Genomic DNA, 14,966 nt, shown 5'->3' with positions numbered 1-14,966 from the left:
CCAGCAATTGTTGAGGTGTTTCCGGATGTTTGACCCCTCTTGTTGATTGGTTTCTGGAGATGAAGAGCAACGTCATTCAAGTCAAGGATATTATTGCACTTCTCTAGCCTAATAAACATGGCACAAGGTACAAATACTTTACCAAATTCCCAATCTGGTCATATTATTTTAATTACTACATCTATTAGTGATATTCTTGCTAGTAGTTTTAAAAGACCGATTGAGGAAGGTACTTTACTTGTTGATGATAAAATAAATTCAGATTTTATCAGCCAACACATCGTTCCATATGGCAAGACCGATAGTGGTAGTTTGTCAAAGCTAAAGCTTCTCAGTAGCAATTGTAAAGGTGTGGCTGAATGGATTGATTTCAAATCTGATCCATTCGTTTGCCTAGCTTTAAAGTTGACTTCACAAAAGAATCGGCTAAGAAAATCAAAGTGCACCTTTGACTTTACTTTTTGTGATCATGTCTCAATAAAACATATTGCAATTAGAAGTATTATGATTAGAAGAATTATGCCATTTGCATTATGTAAGCTCTTCTAAATTTTTAACAGATGGCATAGGTTTTGCTAAGGTTAGAAAAAGAGGCAATAATTAAGACTTAGATTTTTAAGTTGCCTAATTCACCCCCCCCCCTCTTAGGCGTCATGGTCCCCTTCAATTGGTATCAGAGCCAGGTTGGCTCAATTTGGACCTTTGGCTTAACCATCGTTGAGCCGACGCTATTTAGAGTGGTTGGGATGGATACCTCTAGGCCTCCGCACTTTGACGGCACTAACTTTCCTTATTATAAGGCTAGAATGGCTTGCCACCTTGAGGTGGTTGATTTGGGTGTTTGGAGAGTCACTCGTGACGGAATGAAACCCATTAAGAATCCCAAAAAACCCACAAAGAGTGATGAAAAAGAAATTCATTTCAATGCTAGAGCTAAAAATTGCTTGTTTGAATCATTTAGTATGGATGTGTTTAACCAAGTGTTCACTTTAAATACGGCAAATGAAATTTGGTTAAAACTTCAAGAGCTCCATGATGACACATCTAATGTCCATGAGCAAAAACATTGTCTAGCTAAACAAAATTATGATTCCTTTAAAATGAATGATGATGAGCTGGTTCGTGATATGTATTCTCATTTGAATCTAATTATCAATGAGCTTCATTCAATAGGATTAACAAAGCTAGATGATGCAGACATCGTAAGGAAGATTATCTCCGTGCTACCACAAAAGAAATATGCAAGCATCATCACCATCCTTTACAACATGGAGGACTTGAGCACCATGACACCGGGCATAATCATTGACAAGATAGTGGCATTTGAAATGTCACGTAAGATGGGTCAAGAAGAAGCCTCTTCTTCAAGCAAAGGCAAAGCTCTCGCATGTAGCGAGAAAAAGAAGATGAAGGGCAAGCAAGTTGAGACAAGCTCAAGCTCAAGCTCCTCAAGTGAAGATGATGAAGAAGATGATGATGTTGAAGATTCAAGTGATGATGGTCAATCTTCCTCCTCCACCTCCGACCTTGATAAAGAATCAATCAAACTAATCAACAAGGTGGAGAAGATGATCCAAAAGCTCAATGTCAAGGGTGTGCCCATCCAAATTCAAGATCTCATTTTCACCAATCAAAGAAATGAGCAAAGAAAGAGAGGATGCTATAGATGTGGCGAATTGGGGCACTTTATGGAAGTTTGTCCAAACAAGCCCACACCCAAGACAAAGAAGAAGGCGTGCAAGAACCAAGCCCTCACATCAATAAGGTCATGGGATGATTCTTCAAGTGAAGAAGAACACCATCACAAGAGGTGAGGGCACAAGCACTCATCATCAAGTTCTTCTCGTATGTGCCTTATGGCATGAGGTAACGAAAGCTCATCCTCTAGTGAGAGTGATAGTGATGATGAAATGCCTTCTTATGATGAAATTGTGCAACAAAATCTTAATTATGCTAAAGTTTACACTAGTCAACAAAAGAAGCTCGAAAAATTAAAAGAAAAGCTAAATAGTTTACAAGAAGCATACAAAACTTTGCTTGAACAATATGAGAACTTTGCTAATCTCAATGTTAAACTATCTACTAAAATTGAGCAACTTAAGGCTAGTGCAACAACAAATGCATGCACAATCAATGATGAGCAACTTGTAAAGAAATATGAAAGATTAAAAGAAAAGCTAGCTAGATCACAAGATGCTTATAAAAGTTTGCTTGCTAAAATGGAAACCATGTGCAAATATTGTGATGAGCTAACAAATAAAGTTGCTAATCTTAAAGCCGTTAGTACAACCCCTCCAAGGCATCTAAAAAGAAAAGTTCTATCATTAACATGTCTAAAAAGGATGCCTCTACTTCTTGTAATGATTTATATTTAGACTCATCTTTGTGCAACCAAGTTTGTGTTGAGAAAGTTGTTATAGATACATGCACACAAGAGGTTGCAAAGGAGAATGAGCTACAAGAGATTGGGCCTTCTATGACAATTTTTTGGATTATGACAGACCTTCTATGACAATAGCATATTGTCAGAGAAGGGGTACTGTGGCAAGAAAAAGCCTACAATTGTCACAATCAGAGTGTCAGAATTACTGATTGTGATAATTTTCAGGATTCGGTCATATTTACAGGCTTTTTTGGTCATTGTACCCCTTCTCTGACAATATGTTGTTGTCATAGAAGGTCTGTCATAATCCAGAAAATTGTCATAGAAGGCCCAATCTCTTGTAGTAAGCAAGAAGTAGCTCGCCTCACCAAGGACTTGACTCAAGTGAAAGGCAAGGCAAAGCAAGCCCAACTTCATCAAGATAACACCATCAAGGGAGTGAAGAAGCTTAATGAAGGATAAACTGTGGTTTGCTATGTGTGCCACAAGGAAGGTCACAAGTCTTATGAGTGCAAGGTGAAGAATGGGGGAGGAGCAAAGAAGAAAGAGAAGAAGCAAACTAGCAAGCTCTCCAACACCTACACCAACAAGGTGGACAAGAAGGCCTCTACACCATACTTGTTAAAGAAGAAGAAAAATGACAAGGTGGTGTCCATCAAGGTAAACAAGCAAACCAACAATGGGGTCAAACACTTTTGGGTGCCAAAGGAAATCGTTTCCAACATGAAGAGCACCAAGAAGGTTTGGATCCCGAAAGGGAAGTGAGAAGTCCAATGGACTTCGGGGAATTTAGAGACTTGGCAAAGTATGGGTGTATTTCATGGGGTGCATCATGATGGACAAAATCATTGCCACTATGGACCCAAATTGCCCATCCCATTTAGGTAACTAGATTCAATTTCCTTCGAGTAGTATCAATTTGCATTTTCTACAAGTGGTATTTCTTACAAATTGGTATCTTTAAGCATCTAGTTACTCTTTCATGCCTATGTTTGCATTTGCATGCTTATATCTTTTGTCATGCATACACTAGGTATATCTTATGGTAGGCTTGCTCGGTTTCATTCTTAACCCTTGGAGCAAACCTACATGGTTTAAAATTGTTTAGGAGCACGGCACATAGCTTATCTTTCGATTGTTCATCTAATATGTGCCATAGACCAACTTGTAGATAGTTTCTCCTGAATATTGCCTTTGAAAATGACTCTCACATGTGATGTCATCTTTCAAGTAGTATTTTTTATTCTAAATCAATGTGCATGTTTCCTACAAGTATTTCATACTTGTGTGCATAAATTTAGGGGGAGGTTACTCTACAAGTTGGATGCTTTGAGACTAACATCTTTTCAAGCTTATCATGTAGTTGTCTCATTGCAAGGAAAATGGAGTCCCCAGAGTTAAGCATCATACTTCAAATATCCACCACCTATTGCAAGTGGTAGAAATCAAATTGGTTTCCGCATGTGGTATTTCTAAACCGATATCATCATGTTGATTTCATTTTGACATTTATATGCTTTCTCCATGCATTATATAGATTAAAATTCCCTTGAGTAACAACTTGCTAATTATGCATATACTTTGCCTTCTACCATATGTATACATATATTTAGGGAGAGCTTAATCTATATAATGTGAGAGTCAAATTTTGTGACCTATTCCACTCTACATACAAAGGATCACAAAGTTTGACCCTTCCTTGTGCTACTAATGTCTTCCTTTTCGGTGTTTGATTCTAAAGGGGGAGAATTTAAAGGACCAAAAGCAAGCATTAATTTGTAGGACCAAAAGCTAGATCATGATAATTTACAAGTTGCAATGGTCTACAAGTGGTGTCTACAAGTGGAAATGGTCCAAGAAATGGAGGATAGTGGATTATGGATTGCGTATGTAATGGGGAGAATTTGTAGGAAGCAAGGCTTAAATCCATAATGCCACATGGGGGCATTTTGCAAGGGCCAGATAAGTTTTTATGTAGTATCTTTTAGTCTTACAAGTAGTATCTTTTAGCATCATATAACCTTGCCCCTTGCATTGCATCCTAGCAAGTAGACAGTTTTTAAATTCCAAATTTTTATTATTTGCTTGCTTTGGTAAGGAAAACTTACCCTTGGCCCATTTACTTTGGATTTTGGTGTTTGATGACCAACACAACCAAATTGGACTAATGAATTTGTAAGTGATTGTTTTGTAGTTCAATAGGATGCAAGACGTGACTTGGATGAAGGCGACATGATAATCCGATGATCAACACCATAAGCAAGACCTTAGAAGCACAAGAGAAGACCCAAGATATCAAGCAAAGTCCAAGCATGAAGATAGAAACCAAGCCATAAGCAAGATCACGAAGAAACGAGCTCACAGAAGTGACCGGACGCTAGACCGGATGTTGGTAGCACAGTGACCGGATGCCCCGATCAAGAGGCTCGGCAGTAGCAGTGACCGGACGCTGGCGGCAGATCGACCGGACGTAGGACAGCAGAGTCCGATCGAGTACAGAGAGATTCCAGAGCGGCAAAAATATGACTGGACGCATCCGGTGGCATGTGACCGGACGCTGACAGCGTCCGATCAGTGGATCGCGGCTCCAACGGTCGGGACGACCGGACGCGTCCGGTCAGTAGCAGAAAAGCGGGATTTCGACCACAACGGCTACTTTCTCAGTGGGGCTTATAAATACAACCCCCAACCGGCCAAATGAGAGGTGTGGAGTTAAGGAAACATACCAAGGGTGTTGATACACCATTTTAGTGATCTCCACTTGTATAGTGCTTAGTGTTTTATTAGGTGATTAGCGTAGATGCTTTGCGAAGTGCTTAGGTTGATTAGACCACTGCTTATGCGCTTGCTCTAGGTTTAGGCCTAGTGTTTAGTGAGGTTTGCATACCTATTATCACTCGGTACTTGCGCGCACCATTGTTGTACATCGGAGGGGCTTGTAGTCTTGCGAGATCACGGCAACCGCATTTGTGGTGTGGCCGCCACCGTGTACTAGAGGGAACAAGGCCCACGGTGTTTCGGCCGAAAGCTTGATAGTGAAGACGGCGGGGAGCATCTAGGAGAGGCTTGCCGGAAGGCACGTCGGAGACCCACTTGCGCGTGGGGAGGGCCCGAGGCTATCCATGGAGTTACCTGACCGGGACCTTGACCCTTGCGAGGGATTCCTTGCGAGGGGCTCCAACGAGTACTAGGGAGGAGCTTGAGCGCTTCTCGATACCTCGGTAAAAATACCGGAGTCGTCGAAGGGAGTTTGCATATCTCTACCTTGCTCTTTAGCTTCTGCATTTACATTGATTGTATTACTCCTTTTGCGGTAGAGATAGCAACATACTAGCAAAACCGTAGTTGCACATTAAGATAGTTTATCTTTTGCATAGGTTTTGCTAAGGTTAGAAAAAGAGGCCATAGTTAAGAGTTAGATTTTTAAGTTGCCTAATTCACCCCCCCCCCTCTTAGGCGTCACAGTCCCCTTCACAAGGCATGAGAATTTTAAGGTCAACATGTTAGTTTAATAAGCATCTGGCTTTGACATCGGTGAGCGTAATTTTCACATCAAAGAAAGGCTGATGCAAGAAAACTTTGTTGTTTTGTGTGCAGAAGCAACAGAGTCGGCTGAGTTGACTCCCTGAGTCGGCTGAGCCGACTCCCCTAGTCGGCTGAGCCGACTCACCAAGTTGCTAAGCTGACTCTCCTCTGGCTCGATGGGTCGGCTCGCCGAGGAATTACCAAATCGACCCAACTTGATTTCCAGCAATAACATGGCCAATTTGGATGATTAGAGGACTCCCGTATTGCAATATTTACATGATCCAAATGCCAAAGTTGGTAAAGTATTCGGCGGAGATGAGCTATACCGAAGAATTTCCAAAGACTTGTTAACTAAATGTTTAGGATCTGATCAAGCAAAGATGGTTATGGGAGAAGTCTATGGATTTTGATCAAGCTCATCAAGATGAAGATTGGAGATAATCCAAGGAGGTGACATGAGGTTTTATCTGAAGCTCTATGGGCACATCGTATTTCAAGGCATGGTGCTACAAAAGTTACTCCTTTTGAGTTGGTATATGGTCAAGAGGCTGTGTTATCCGTCAAAGTGAATTTGGATGCATACAGGCTTGCTTAACAAAATGATTTATCTGTTGTTGTGTATCATGACTTGATGATGGATAATATCAATGAGGTGACTGATGTGAGATTAAAAGCTCTCAAGGAAATAGAAAAAGACAAGGCTCGAGTTGCCAAGGCATATAACAAGAAAGTCAAGAGCAAATCGTCTTTCCAAGTGGGAGTATTAGTGTGGAAAACCATACTTCCAATTGGATCGAAGAGCAATCAATTTGGCAAGAGGTCACCAAGTTGAGAAGGTCCTTACAAAGTGATCAAAGTCATATTCGGTAATTCCTATCTGCTAGAGACATTACAAGGTGAACATGTCTCACAAGAGGATTCAACGGGGGTATTTGAAAAAGTACTTTCCAAGTGTTTGGCAAGAAGCCTAAGTGCTCTCCAAGCAATGGCCGATACATGTATCGCCCTTAGAATAAAAATGGTTGATGTATACATCGCCCTTAGGCACTAAGCAGCCGATGAGATGGGTATCGTCGCTGTTTGGTTTTTAAATTGTGTTTTCAGGTTCATGCATCATTCACCTGAAAACAGGGGGGCATATGTTGACACTCAAATTGGGCTCAAACCAATTTACATAGGACCATGACAGTTTTAACCCAATCTAAAGAAAACTCCATAGAGCGACATGATAATAGTACCACTTGGTTTTTGTATGGGATAAGACCACCCCTACCCCTTATAAAATAAGGGGTATATGACCGATTGAGTTTCCATCTATCCAATCGTCATACAAATCAATATATTACCTCTACTCCAACCCTTTTATCCTTTTCTCCAACCCCATGTTGTTCATCCCTTGATCCGACGACTATGGATAGCGCCCTAGGCTTGCCGGCCGACCTAGGGCAACCCGGCGACGTCCTAGCCCTGACGGGGTCCCTCCCGGACAAGAGCTTCCACGGGTTCTTTGCTAGTTTGTCTGAAAACTAGCCGGTTCTTCGTCATGCAAGCACGTTGGTTATCCTTGGTGGTTTGCTTGTAAATCTCTTCGTTCTTCACCACGAAAGAGTGACATCTTGCTGCGTTCTTCGGTCCGTAGCAGCCCGGACATCCAATGCCCTACTGGTGTGTGATTCGGACCACTTCCGACGTCAACGGCTAGGCAAAGTTCCATCCATATATATACTACCATGTGTGTGTGGTCAGGACATGAAATGAGCTGTGGACAAGTGCTCAGTGCTTTGCCCGTTAGAAGCGGTTCTGGACTGGACCGAAGTTGCCGCTGCTCCAACCACTGTCTCATTCGCTATTTCTCTCTCCCTCCGACACGAACACGCCGGTGAGCACCAGGAGCGCCGCACTCGTGTACCCTGCCGTGTCGCCGCAGATTGATCCAATCCATCACCGTGGCTTAATTAACCCGGCTCCGTCGTCGTGGGTGTGTTCATGGCGGTGAGTGGCCGCGCTTGGATACTGCTGCATTGATATATTCAGTTGTTATATACAGCCTGTTTTTTCCCCAATTGTTTTTTTCTCTCAGTTCGTTCCAATTGATCTACACATTTTGTCGATGTTGGTCACTATTATCTTGGTCATCCATCATGAAACAATAATTTTTCTCCCTTCCTGAGTCGTAAATAAACGAGATGTAATGGAAATATGGAATAAATGCAGTGAAATCATACATGCATGAGATTTTTTCAGAATCGGAAAGCAGACACTAATGCATGCATGCAGTGAAATCGATCGTCGAAACCAAAGCCCCCGTCATCATACACACACATTAGTAACAGCGTGTGTGTTTTTAGCTAGGATCGGATCCATGAGATTTTCTTACAGTGCTGAACGAAAAGCGCATCTGGCTAGGGACGCACCTGACTGACGAGGCCTATTAAACTATTATTCATCACTGTATTTTCCAACTTAGTCTCAGGATGCTTGCTAGGTGCCTTTGCTTCAGTTCCAGGAAGATAATAAACCATAAGCCCTCCCTTGATTAGCTGATGATCGTCGTGTGCATGTCTGCTAATGCAGGTCCGGCTGGGCCCTGGCTGTTTGAGGATAGGAGTAGCTCCTGCTGAACTTTGCACCTCACCATCACCATCACCATCACCACAGCTCTGCACTTCCCCCAATTGGACCATCGATGTCTCAGACGTGAGTCGGACGATCCATCTCCCTGCATCATCACTATCCTGCATTGCTGCTCATATGGTTCATGTGTTTTTTTTTTTGTTTTTTTTTGGCGGAAAATATCATCTGTGTTGCGTCTACTTAGGCCTGTACATGGTCCGGGTTTACCCGGTTATTGTTAATTTTCAACCCAACCCGTGTGTCTAGTATATGGGTTGGTTTCCGGTGGTTTCAGAGCAGGTTCAGTGAGGTGCTGGGTTGGGTTGGTTTACGGGTTTCGCGACTCTGGAGGTTTCGTCTGCAGCAGCTGGCCTTTGCTGTGGGTCTGGTTTTCCTAGGAGCACCGCCAGAGTAGGCAAAAAACCTAGTCGATGCCCATACGGTCATACCTCAAAAACTGTTTTCTTTGGCAAAAAGATCAAATCAGTGAACAATGCTCAGCAACATATTCAGTGTGTCAACGTAACATATTTTTCGTTCTGCACAAGTACAAGCTAATAAAATAACAAAAGCTCATTCATTGATTGATCTAATGTGTGATATGATGTTCTCTCTGCTTCAGGTCAGAACGATCAAGGTGACCAATGTGCCTCTGTCAGCAACAGCAGAGAACATGAAGGAGTTCTTCTCCTTCTCTGGCGAGATCGAGTACGTCGAGATGCGAAGGGACTCAGAGACGTCTCAGGTTGCTTATGTCACCTTCAAGGAGTTCCATGGAGCTGACACGGCTCTGCTCCTCTCTGTATGCACACCTTCCGGCAGTCCAACATCTATCTCTGAACATTTTTTGCTAACTTTCAGTAAATCGTTTCTAGTTGACCTCTTGATTCCAAAAATGAAATCTTGAATATGCTTGGTTGCAGGGATCAAGCATGTGTGGCGATGTTCCTGTGAACATCGCACCAGTGGAAGACTACGAACTGCCACCGGAAGCCTACTCCCATCCAGAAGTAAGGTCACCGGCGCCAGGAACGCCGACCAGGGAGGCCGTGAAGAAGGCGGAGGAGGTGGTGAGCACCATGCTGGCCAAGGGCTTCGTGCTGAGCAAGGACGCGCTGCGGCGCGCGCAGTCGTTCGACGGCCGGCACCAGCAGCTGCTGTCCACGGTGACGGCGCGGGTGGCGTCGCTGGACCGCCGCCTGGGGCTCAGCGACAAGTTCAGCCTCGGCACGGCCGCGGCCCGCGGCGCGGCGCGCGGCGTCGACGAGCGGTTCCAGGTCACGGAGCGCGCCTGGGGCGCCTTCTCCGCGGCCGGGGAGGTCGTGGCGGGCAGCCCCTACGCGTCTCGCGGCACCGCCTGGGTGTCGGCCGCCGTCGGCGCCGTCGCCAGGGCCGCGTCCGACGTCGGCGCCATGACCATGGAGAAGGTGGTCAGGGCCGAGGTGGAGGGCACGGCGGCGGACGGCGCGGGCGCCGAGGCGGCGGGGCAAGGGCACGCAGCCCGTGTCGACGTGCACGACGAACATGGAGTTGCAGCTCAGCACGGTCCACCAAAAGAATAATAAGACAATGTAAAAGTACATACAAAGGAGTAGTATGACTGATGATTTTTTTTCTTCGGCTTTCTTACCTATTATAGTTTTATTATATATATATATATATATATATATATATATATATATATATATATATATATATATATACATACAATGAATGCATAAAATTTCCGAAAAATAAGATAGAAATGGAACTGCATGCATTTGTCCTGTTAATTTGACACAATATATTGGGAGTTGCTAAAATTCAGGTGACTGAATTTTAGCTTCATTTCAGGAGACGGTTATTGCACATGTTTTATGTTAAAATTGCAGCTTTAGTTTATCGCAATTTCTGTAGGCCATAATCTGCAATTTTCAGGTCCGAGAATAAAAAACCCGCTAGACAAAACTACACAACTGAAAAAATTTGATCTATATTGGCACAAAGACAATTAACATTGTATAATTGTTTTCTGTAGGTAGACAAAGACAAAAAAAAAAATAGTATGACAAAAAAAACAATTAACAAAATAATCTAGCTACTACTAGCCTACTAGTACTACTCAGCACGTTAATGATAGGAGCATCCAAGGAAATCCGCCTCTTTTGCCTCATACATGCTCCGTCGCATAGCTTCAGCATTCGCAGGTGCACGCGTGCTGCAACAGCGTCGTCGCTCCGACGATGCACCAGCTTTTCTAGCACCACGGAACGCACCAGTGATGGCACGAGTTCACGGCGTCGCCTGAATGGACTAAAAAAATCAGGCGACTGATAGATAGGAATTGTGCAATATATTATATATCTTTTTCGTTTTGAGATAAGTTCAAATTTGGCACATAATCTATCCTACCCTATAGCCACGTAATCTATCCTACCCTATAATACACCAGTTAGAATAAATCTATAGTCACACAACAAATACCTGCTCCACAGTCATGACCTATGCTACATCCACACTATAAATACACCTAAAAAATATAACATCATAAAAATAAATACACCAGATTATCTCTTACTCGTTCTCACCGTTACTCATCCAAATCTGACGAGTCATCACTCCGTCGCCTTCCGCGGACCTCCCACACAAGGAAACGCACGAGAAGAACCGATCGAAGCCTGGAATCTCTCCCCTTCCCTCACGGTACCGATCCCTCTTCCCCCCATCACCCTCCTCTCTCGTCCAAATCGGCAACGCGATGGCGGTCCCTTCTCCCCGTCGCGAGCCGCCGAGTCGCGACTCGCAACCTCTCTTCTCCCCATCGCCCTCCTCTCTCCCTTCGACATCCGCGTCACGGGTGGATCTGCGCCGCCAGACATGGCAACTGCATTGACGGCGACGCGGGTTGGGCCACGCTGCGTCGGGCGTCTCCACCACCCAGATCTGCTCGTGCTCCAGCGGGCCGGCGCGAGGAGCACTACGTGTTCGCGGCGGTAGTGGCCGCTGGGGACGAGGACGCGGGCCCCAGAGGACGGAGTCCGAGCATAGGGACGTGCTCCAGCGGAAGCGGCCACCGTACGGTGCCGAGATCGACGACCGGTCCTACTTCACCATGTTCGGCATCAGGGATGTCTCCGTGGGGTAAAAGCTCAGCCTTTTTGTTTGTTCTGAATCCAGTAGACAACCTGATACTTCGTTCTTCCATTGCAGTAGCTGCAAGACTACGATTGAGTCTAGAACCTAGAATTCAACTAGCGGTTCTTTTTCTCTGCACAGTATAAAGAGATGGGCTATGTACCTCGGGCTGAAAATGAGATTATTTGATGATACTGGGCTGGCTTGATGGTACTGAAAATGAGTTCTTCACTATTGATGATCTAGGTTTGTTCTCGATATTCTTTTTCCTGTCATTTTCACTGAAAATTTCTTTGTTTCCTGCTGAATTTTAAAACCCGCTATTCTCACTGGTGGTCTTTCTAATTTACAGTCCAGAAATTCACAATAAATCGTGTCAATAAAATGGTTTTCTTTGTTTGTTTCATATGAAGCCCCGAGCAAATAGTCTTGGTATATTTACTCGACCTTGGTTCACTGCTGGAACCTGGAACCTTCTTGTGCAAGGATGATCATCAGGTAATGTAAACTGATGCCTGTATCTCTTGCTTGGGCAAGGAAAAACTCCCAAAAGATTGAACATATTTTGATCAAATAGATTATCATGTGCCTGTATTATAGAGGGGTAGAGATGGTCATGGACCGCACAACCTGCTCATGGACTGCAAGATCATGGCGTTCAAGAAAATTTTGGCGTGCTATAGAGGGGTACAGATTGGGTAAACAAAGATGACATGGATTACCTTTTCCGGGAAGGCGAGCAAGTGAATTGCGCAGTAAGTATGTTTAAGACTGTCCTTTGCATTGATTGATGTATACCAAATAAGACGTGAATCTTAATGAATTTGATTGTTCATTTTATTTTTTTTTTATAAATTTTATCTTGTTTTGTAATCGTCCAGATGATAGTGGGGTTCAGATGGGAGGTTCTTCGTGCTGGTACCTTCTAATCTTGTAGTAAAATGATATTATTTGTACTGTTCGTCAAGAAATGTATTTACAATTCAAGATGAACATGGAGGATTTGTAGTACATTGTATTTCCTCACTCAAGTGGTTGTGCTGGGAGAAGATTGCCAGTAACAAATGCAAATGCGTTGCTGTGGTGAAAGGCCTTTTTGCTGTGCAGTTCCCTGTACATACTTGCATTCAAGCAAGGGATTAGACAAAAAAAAAATGTATATGCAGTTGTCACAACTTTAATAATTATCTAGCTGGTTCTTAACTAGGAACTTAGTGTTACATAGACCTAGAAACATGACATCAATTTGAGTCAAAAATATCTGCAGTAGTGGTTTTATGTCTTGTTAAATGATTATTAGTTATTGTGTGTACCATAAAAAAGGGCAGACCCAGTGTCGGAGGCTTCTACAAAAGTGCGGTCCCACATGAGTGGAGTCCGGGGAAAGAAAAAACCGAGGAAAGCCTTCCCCTACAAAATCTACGGAGAGGCTGCTTCGAATCCACGACTTGGTAACTTAGTGAGACAGCTATCACCCTACAAAAAAGAAAATAGAGCAATAAAAATGGAAAAGTTAGATATATAACAAGAGCTCTGGGCAAGAATAGCCTAGAGGAAACAGATATATTGCATCATGTGTTGCCATCATGGCTTGAAGTTGTAGGTGTAGCACAGTAGCTTTGAATGAGCCATATCTCTCTTTCTAACATCCATATCATTTGTTGCCATCATGGATTGATGTGCTTTTTTATCCAAAATTATGGAGTGATTTCTTTTTAACTGTGCTTGTGTATGGCTGGACTATTTTTCTATTTTCTAGGGTCTGCACTAATGTATGCAGCTTTAATTCTATGTCTTTTCAGTCCAACAAGCACGGAAGTTACTAGATGAGAGAAAAAGGAAGATCAAAGTGCAAGAAGAAGATCAAGGTGCTCATGGTGGCTGTTTTGTTCCATGACTTCCTAGATATAAAACATTATTGAAAAGAACTTTATCGTTGTGCAAGCAAGACATGAGTTATGGGTTGTACTTGTACATGACAATCATCTTAGCTGTGTACATACTTAAGTGATCTAGCTTGGTTGTGAGTATTTTGTATAAAACATTGTACAAGTACAAATGTTGATCGGGTTGAGAGGAAATTGTGAGCATGGTTTAGTCAGTTTCAAATGAGCATTGACCCTGAGTGGTCGAGGTGGAACCGACTGCACGTTGTGGTTCGCCTCAGGACATGCAAAATGGAGGCTCGATGAGGCGATGACAGCTTATAGGGGTATACGGTGGTTGCCATCATTTTAATCTTTCAAGAAATTACATATCAACTTAGTCAAAAATAATTTTAGAGGTTAGTAATATATATTTCCAATTATATATGTGGTTGTGTGGTAATTAGTGGAGTTGCAATGTAATTATTTTTAAATGAAAACATTGGAATGTAACTAGAGAGTAGCGGTTTGTGGTATCTTTTGGTGGTTTTGAATTGCACCCCGAATGTTGCCGTGGCGTTAGCACGGGCACGCTACTAGTTATATTAAGGATTTTAAAAAAGATCTGTCGCCTTATTAGAGCACTGGTTTTAAGCTTACCAATCAGTCACATTTTCTAGTAGACATCGAGTGTTGATTGAACAACTTAGATTTGTTTGGGTAAAATTTGTCACTTCCTGCTCAAACAGCGATAATGGGTCTGCTCAAAGCATATTTAAGGTGTTTAGTGGCCCGTTTGCTGCTGGGCTCCTAGCAGGCTTTTCTCAAGCTGCAGTCCAGGAGTTACCGGCCTTGAGTTTTCTTTGTGGCAAAAGTCATTTCGACTCCTTCAATATCACAATAGTCTACATTTTCTTGAATTTAAAATTAGATATCTTACCCCCACCCCACCCCCCTAAACTCTCAAAAATAGTTCAAATTACATCCCTCCCCCAGTTTGAAATGGTTCAGAGGCAATTTTGTTTTTAGTTAAAAATCTGGTAAATACTTGATAATATTTTAAAACTATAAAAAAATCTCACTAAGTTTCCAAACTTTTTGCGAAATATCTAAGAGATAGATTGGGATACATGAACCAAAATAAAATATTTAGATCCCATAAAAATATCTCTATAAAAAGTTCCAAAAATCATGATTAGCTCTAGGAAAATAGAAAACTATACAATTTTTAAATCATTCTAATACATGCTCAGATGTCGATTATAATATTTTTGGAATTTTATATATTTTATATATTCTTTTATTTTTCTATAGCTAAATATATTTTGACAAGCTCTAAATATTTTATTTAGATTTTCCATATCCTTGTCTATCTTTAGATTTTTTTTCTTAAAATTTTTAAAGCCTAGAGACACTTTTCTATGGTTTAAAAACCTCATGAAGTATTTAACAGATTATTTTTA

The 14,966-nt window shown here is 42.4% G+C and overlaps 1 protein-coding gene and 1 long non-coding RNA gene across 9 annotated transcripts; both read left to right on the top strand.

The window, feature by feature from the left end:
- The first annotated feature begins 7,714 nt into the window (after positions 1–7,714).
- LOC136482420 (binding partner of ACD11 1-like) lies at positions 7,715–10,131 on the top strand. Of its 3 annotated transcripts, XM_066479631.1 has the most exons (4): positions 7,715–7,903; positions 8,486–8,608; positions 9,147–9,326; positions 9,448–10,131. In XM_066479631.1, the coding sequence occupies exons 1-4, from the start codon at positions 7,898–7,900 to the stop codon at positions 10,084–10,086; spliced, it is 948 nt and encodes a 315-aa protein (XP_066335728.1). In that variant the 5' UTR covers positions 7,715–7,897; the 3' UTR covers positions 10,087–10,131. The 3 variants fall into 3 exon arrangements, with proteins under 3 accessions (XP_066335728.1, XP_066335730.1, XP_066335729.1); XM_066479633.1 differs by lacking the exon at positions 8,486–8,608; XM_066479632.1 differs by lacking the exon at positions 7,715–7,903 and having other exon boundaries at positions 8,480–8,608.
- A 989-nt stretch (positions 10,132–11,120) lies between these two features.
- LOC136482419 (uncharacterized) lies at positions 11,121–14,011 on the top strand. Of its 6 annotated transcripts, none has more exons than XR_010765068.1 (5): positions 11,121–11,644; positions 11,714–11,884; positions 12,052–12,136; positions 12,239–12,393; positions 12,520–14,011. It is a non-coding gene; the product is annotated as an uncharacterized lncRNA (long non-coding RNA). The 6 variants fall into 6 exon arrangements; XR_010765067.1 differs by having other exon boundaries at positions 12,239–12,556; positions 13,441–14,011; XR_010765064.1 differs by having other exon boundaries at positions 12,239–13,089; positions 13,441–14,011.
- Positions 14,012–14,966: the final 955 nt, after the last annotated feature.

The sequence above is a fragment of the Miscanthus floridulus genome, chromosome 9, assembly GCF_019320115.1.
Source record: "Miscanthus floridulus cultivar M001 chromosome 9, ASM1932011v1, whole genome shotgun sequence".
NCBI classification, from domain to species: Eukaryota; Viridiplantae; Streptophyta; class Magnoliopsida; order Poales; family Poaceae; genus Miscanthus; species Miscanthus floridulus.
This window is presented reverse-complemented; position numbering and strand designations above follow the sequence as displayed.

Excerpts from the sequence above, each read along its gene's own strand:
- LOC136482420 (XM_066479631.1), top strand. Across the intron at positions 8,609-9,146 it reads GGACCATCGATGTCTCAGAC|GTCAGAACGATCAAGGTGAC; the intron begins GTGAGTCGGACG and ends TCTCTGCTTCAG. Across the intron at positions 9,327-9,447 it reads ACACGGCTCTGCTCCTCTCT|GGATCAAGCATGTGTGGCGA; the intron begins GTATGCACACCT and ends GCTTGGTTGCAG.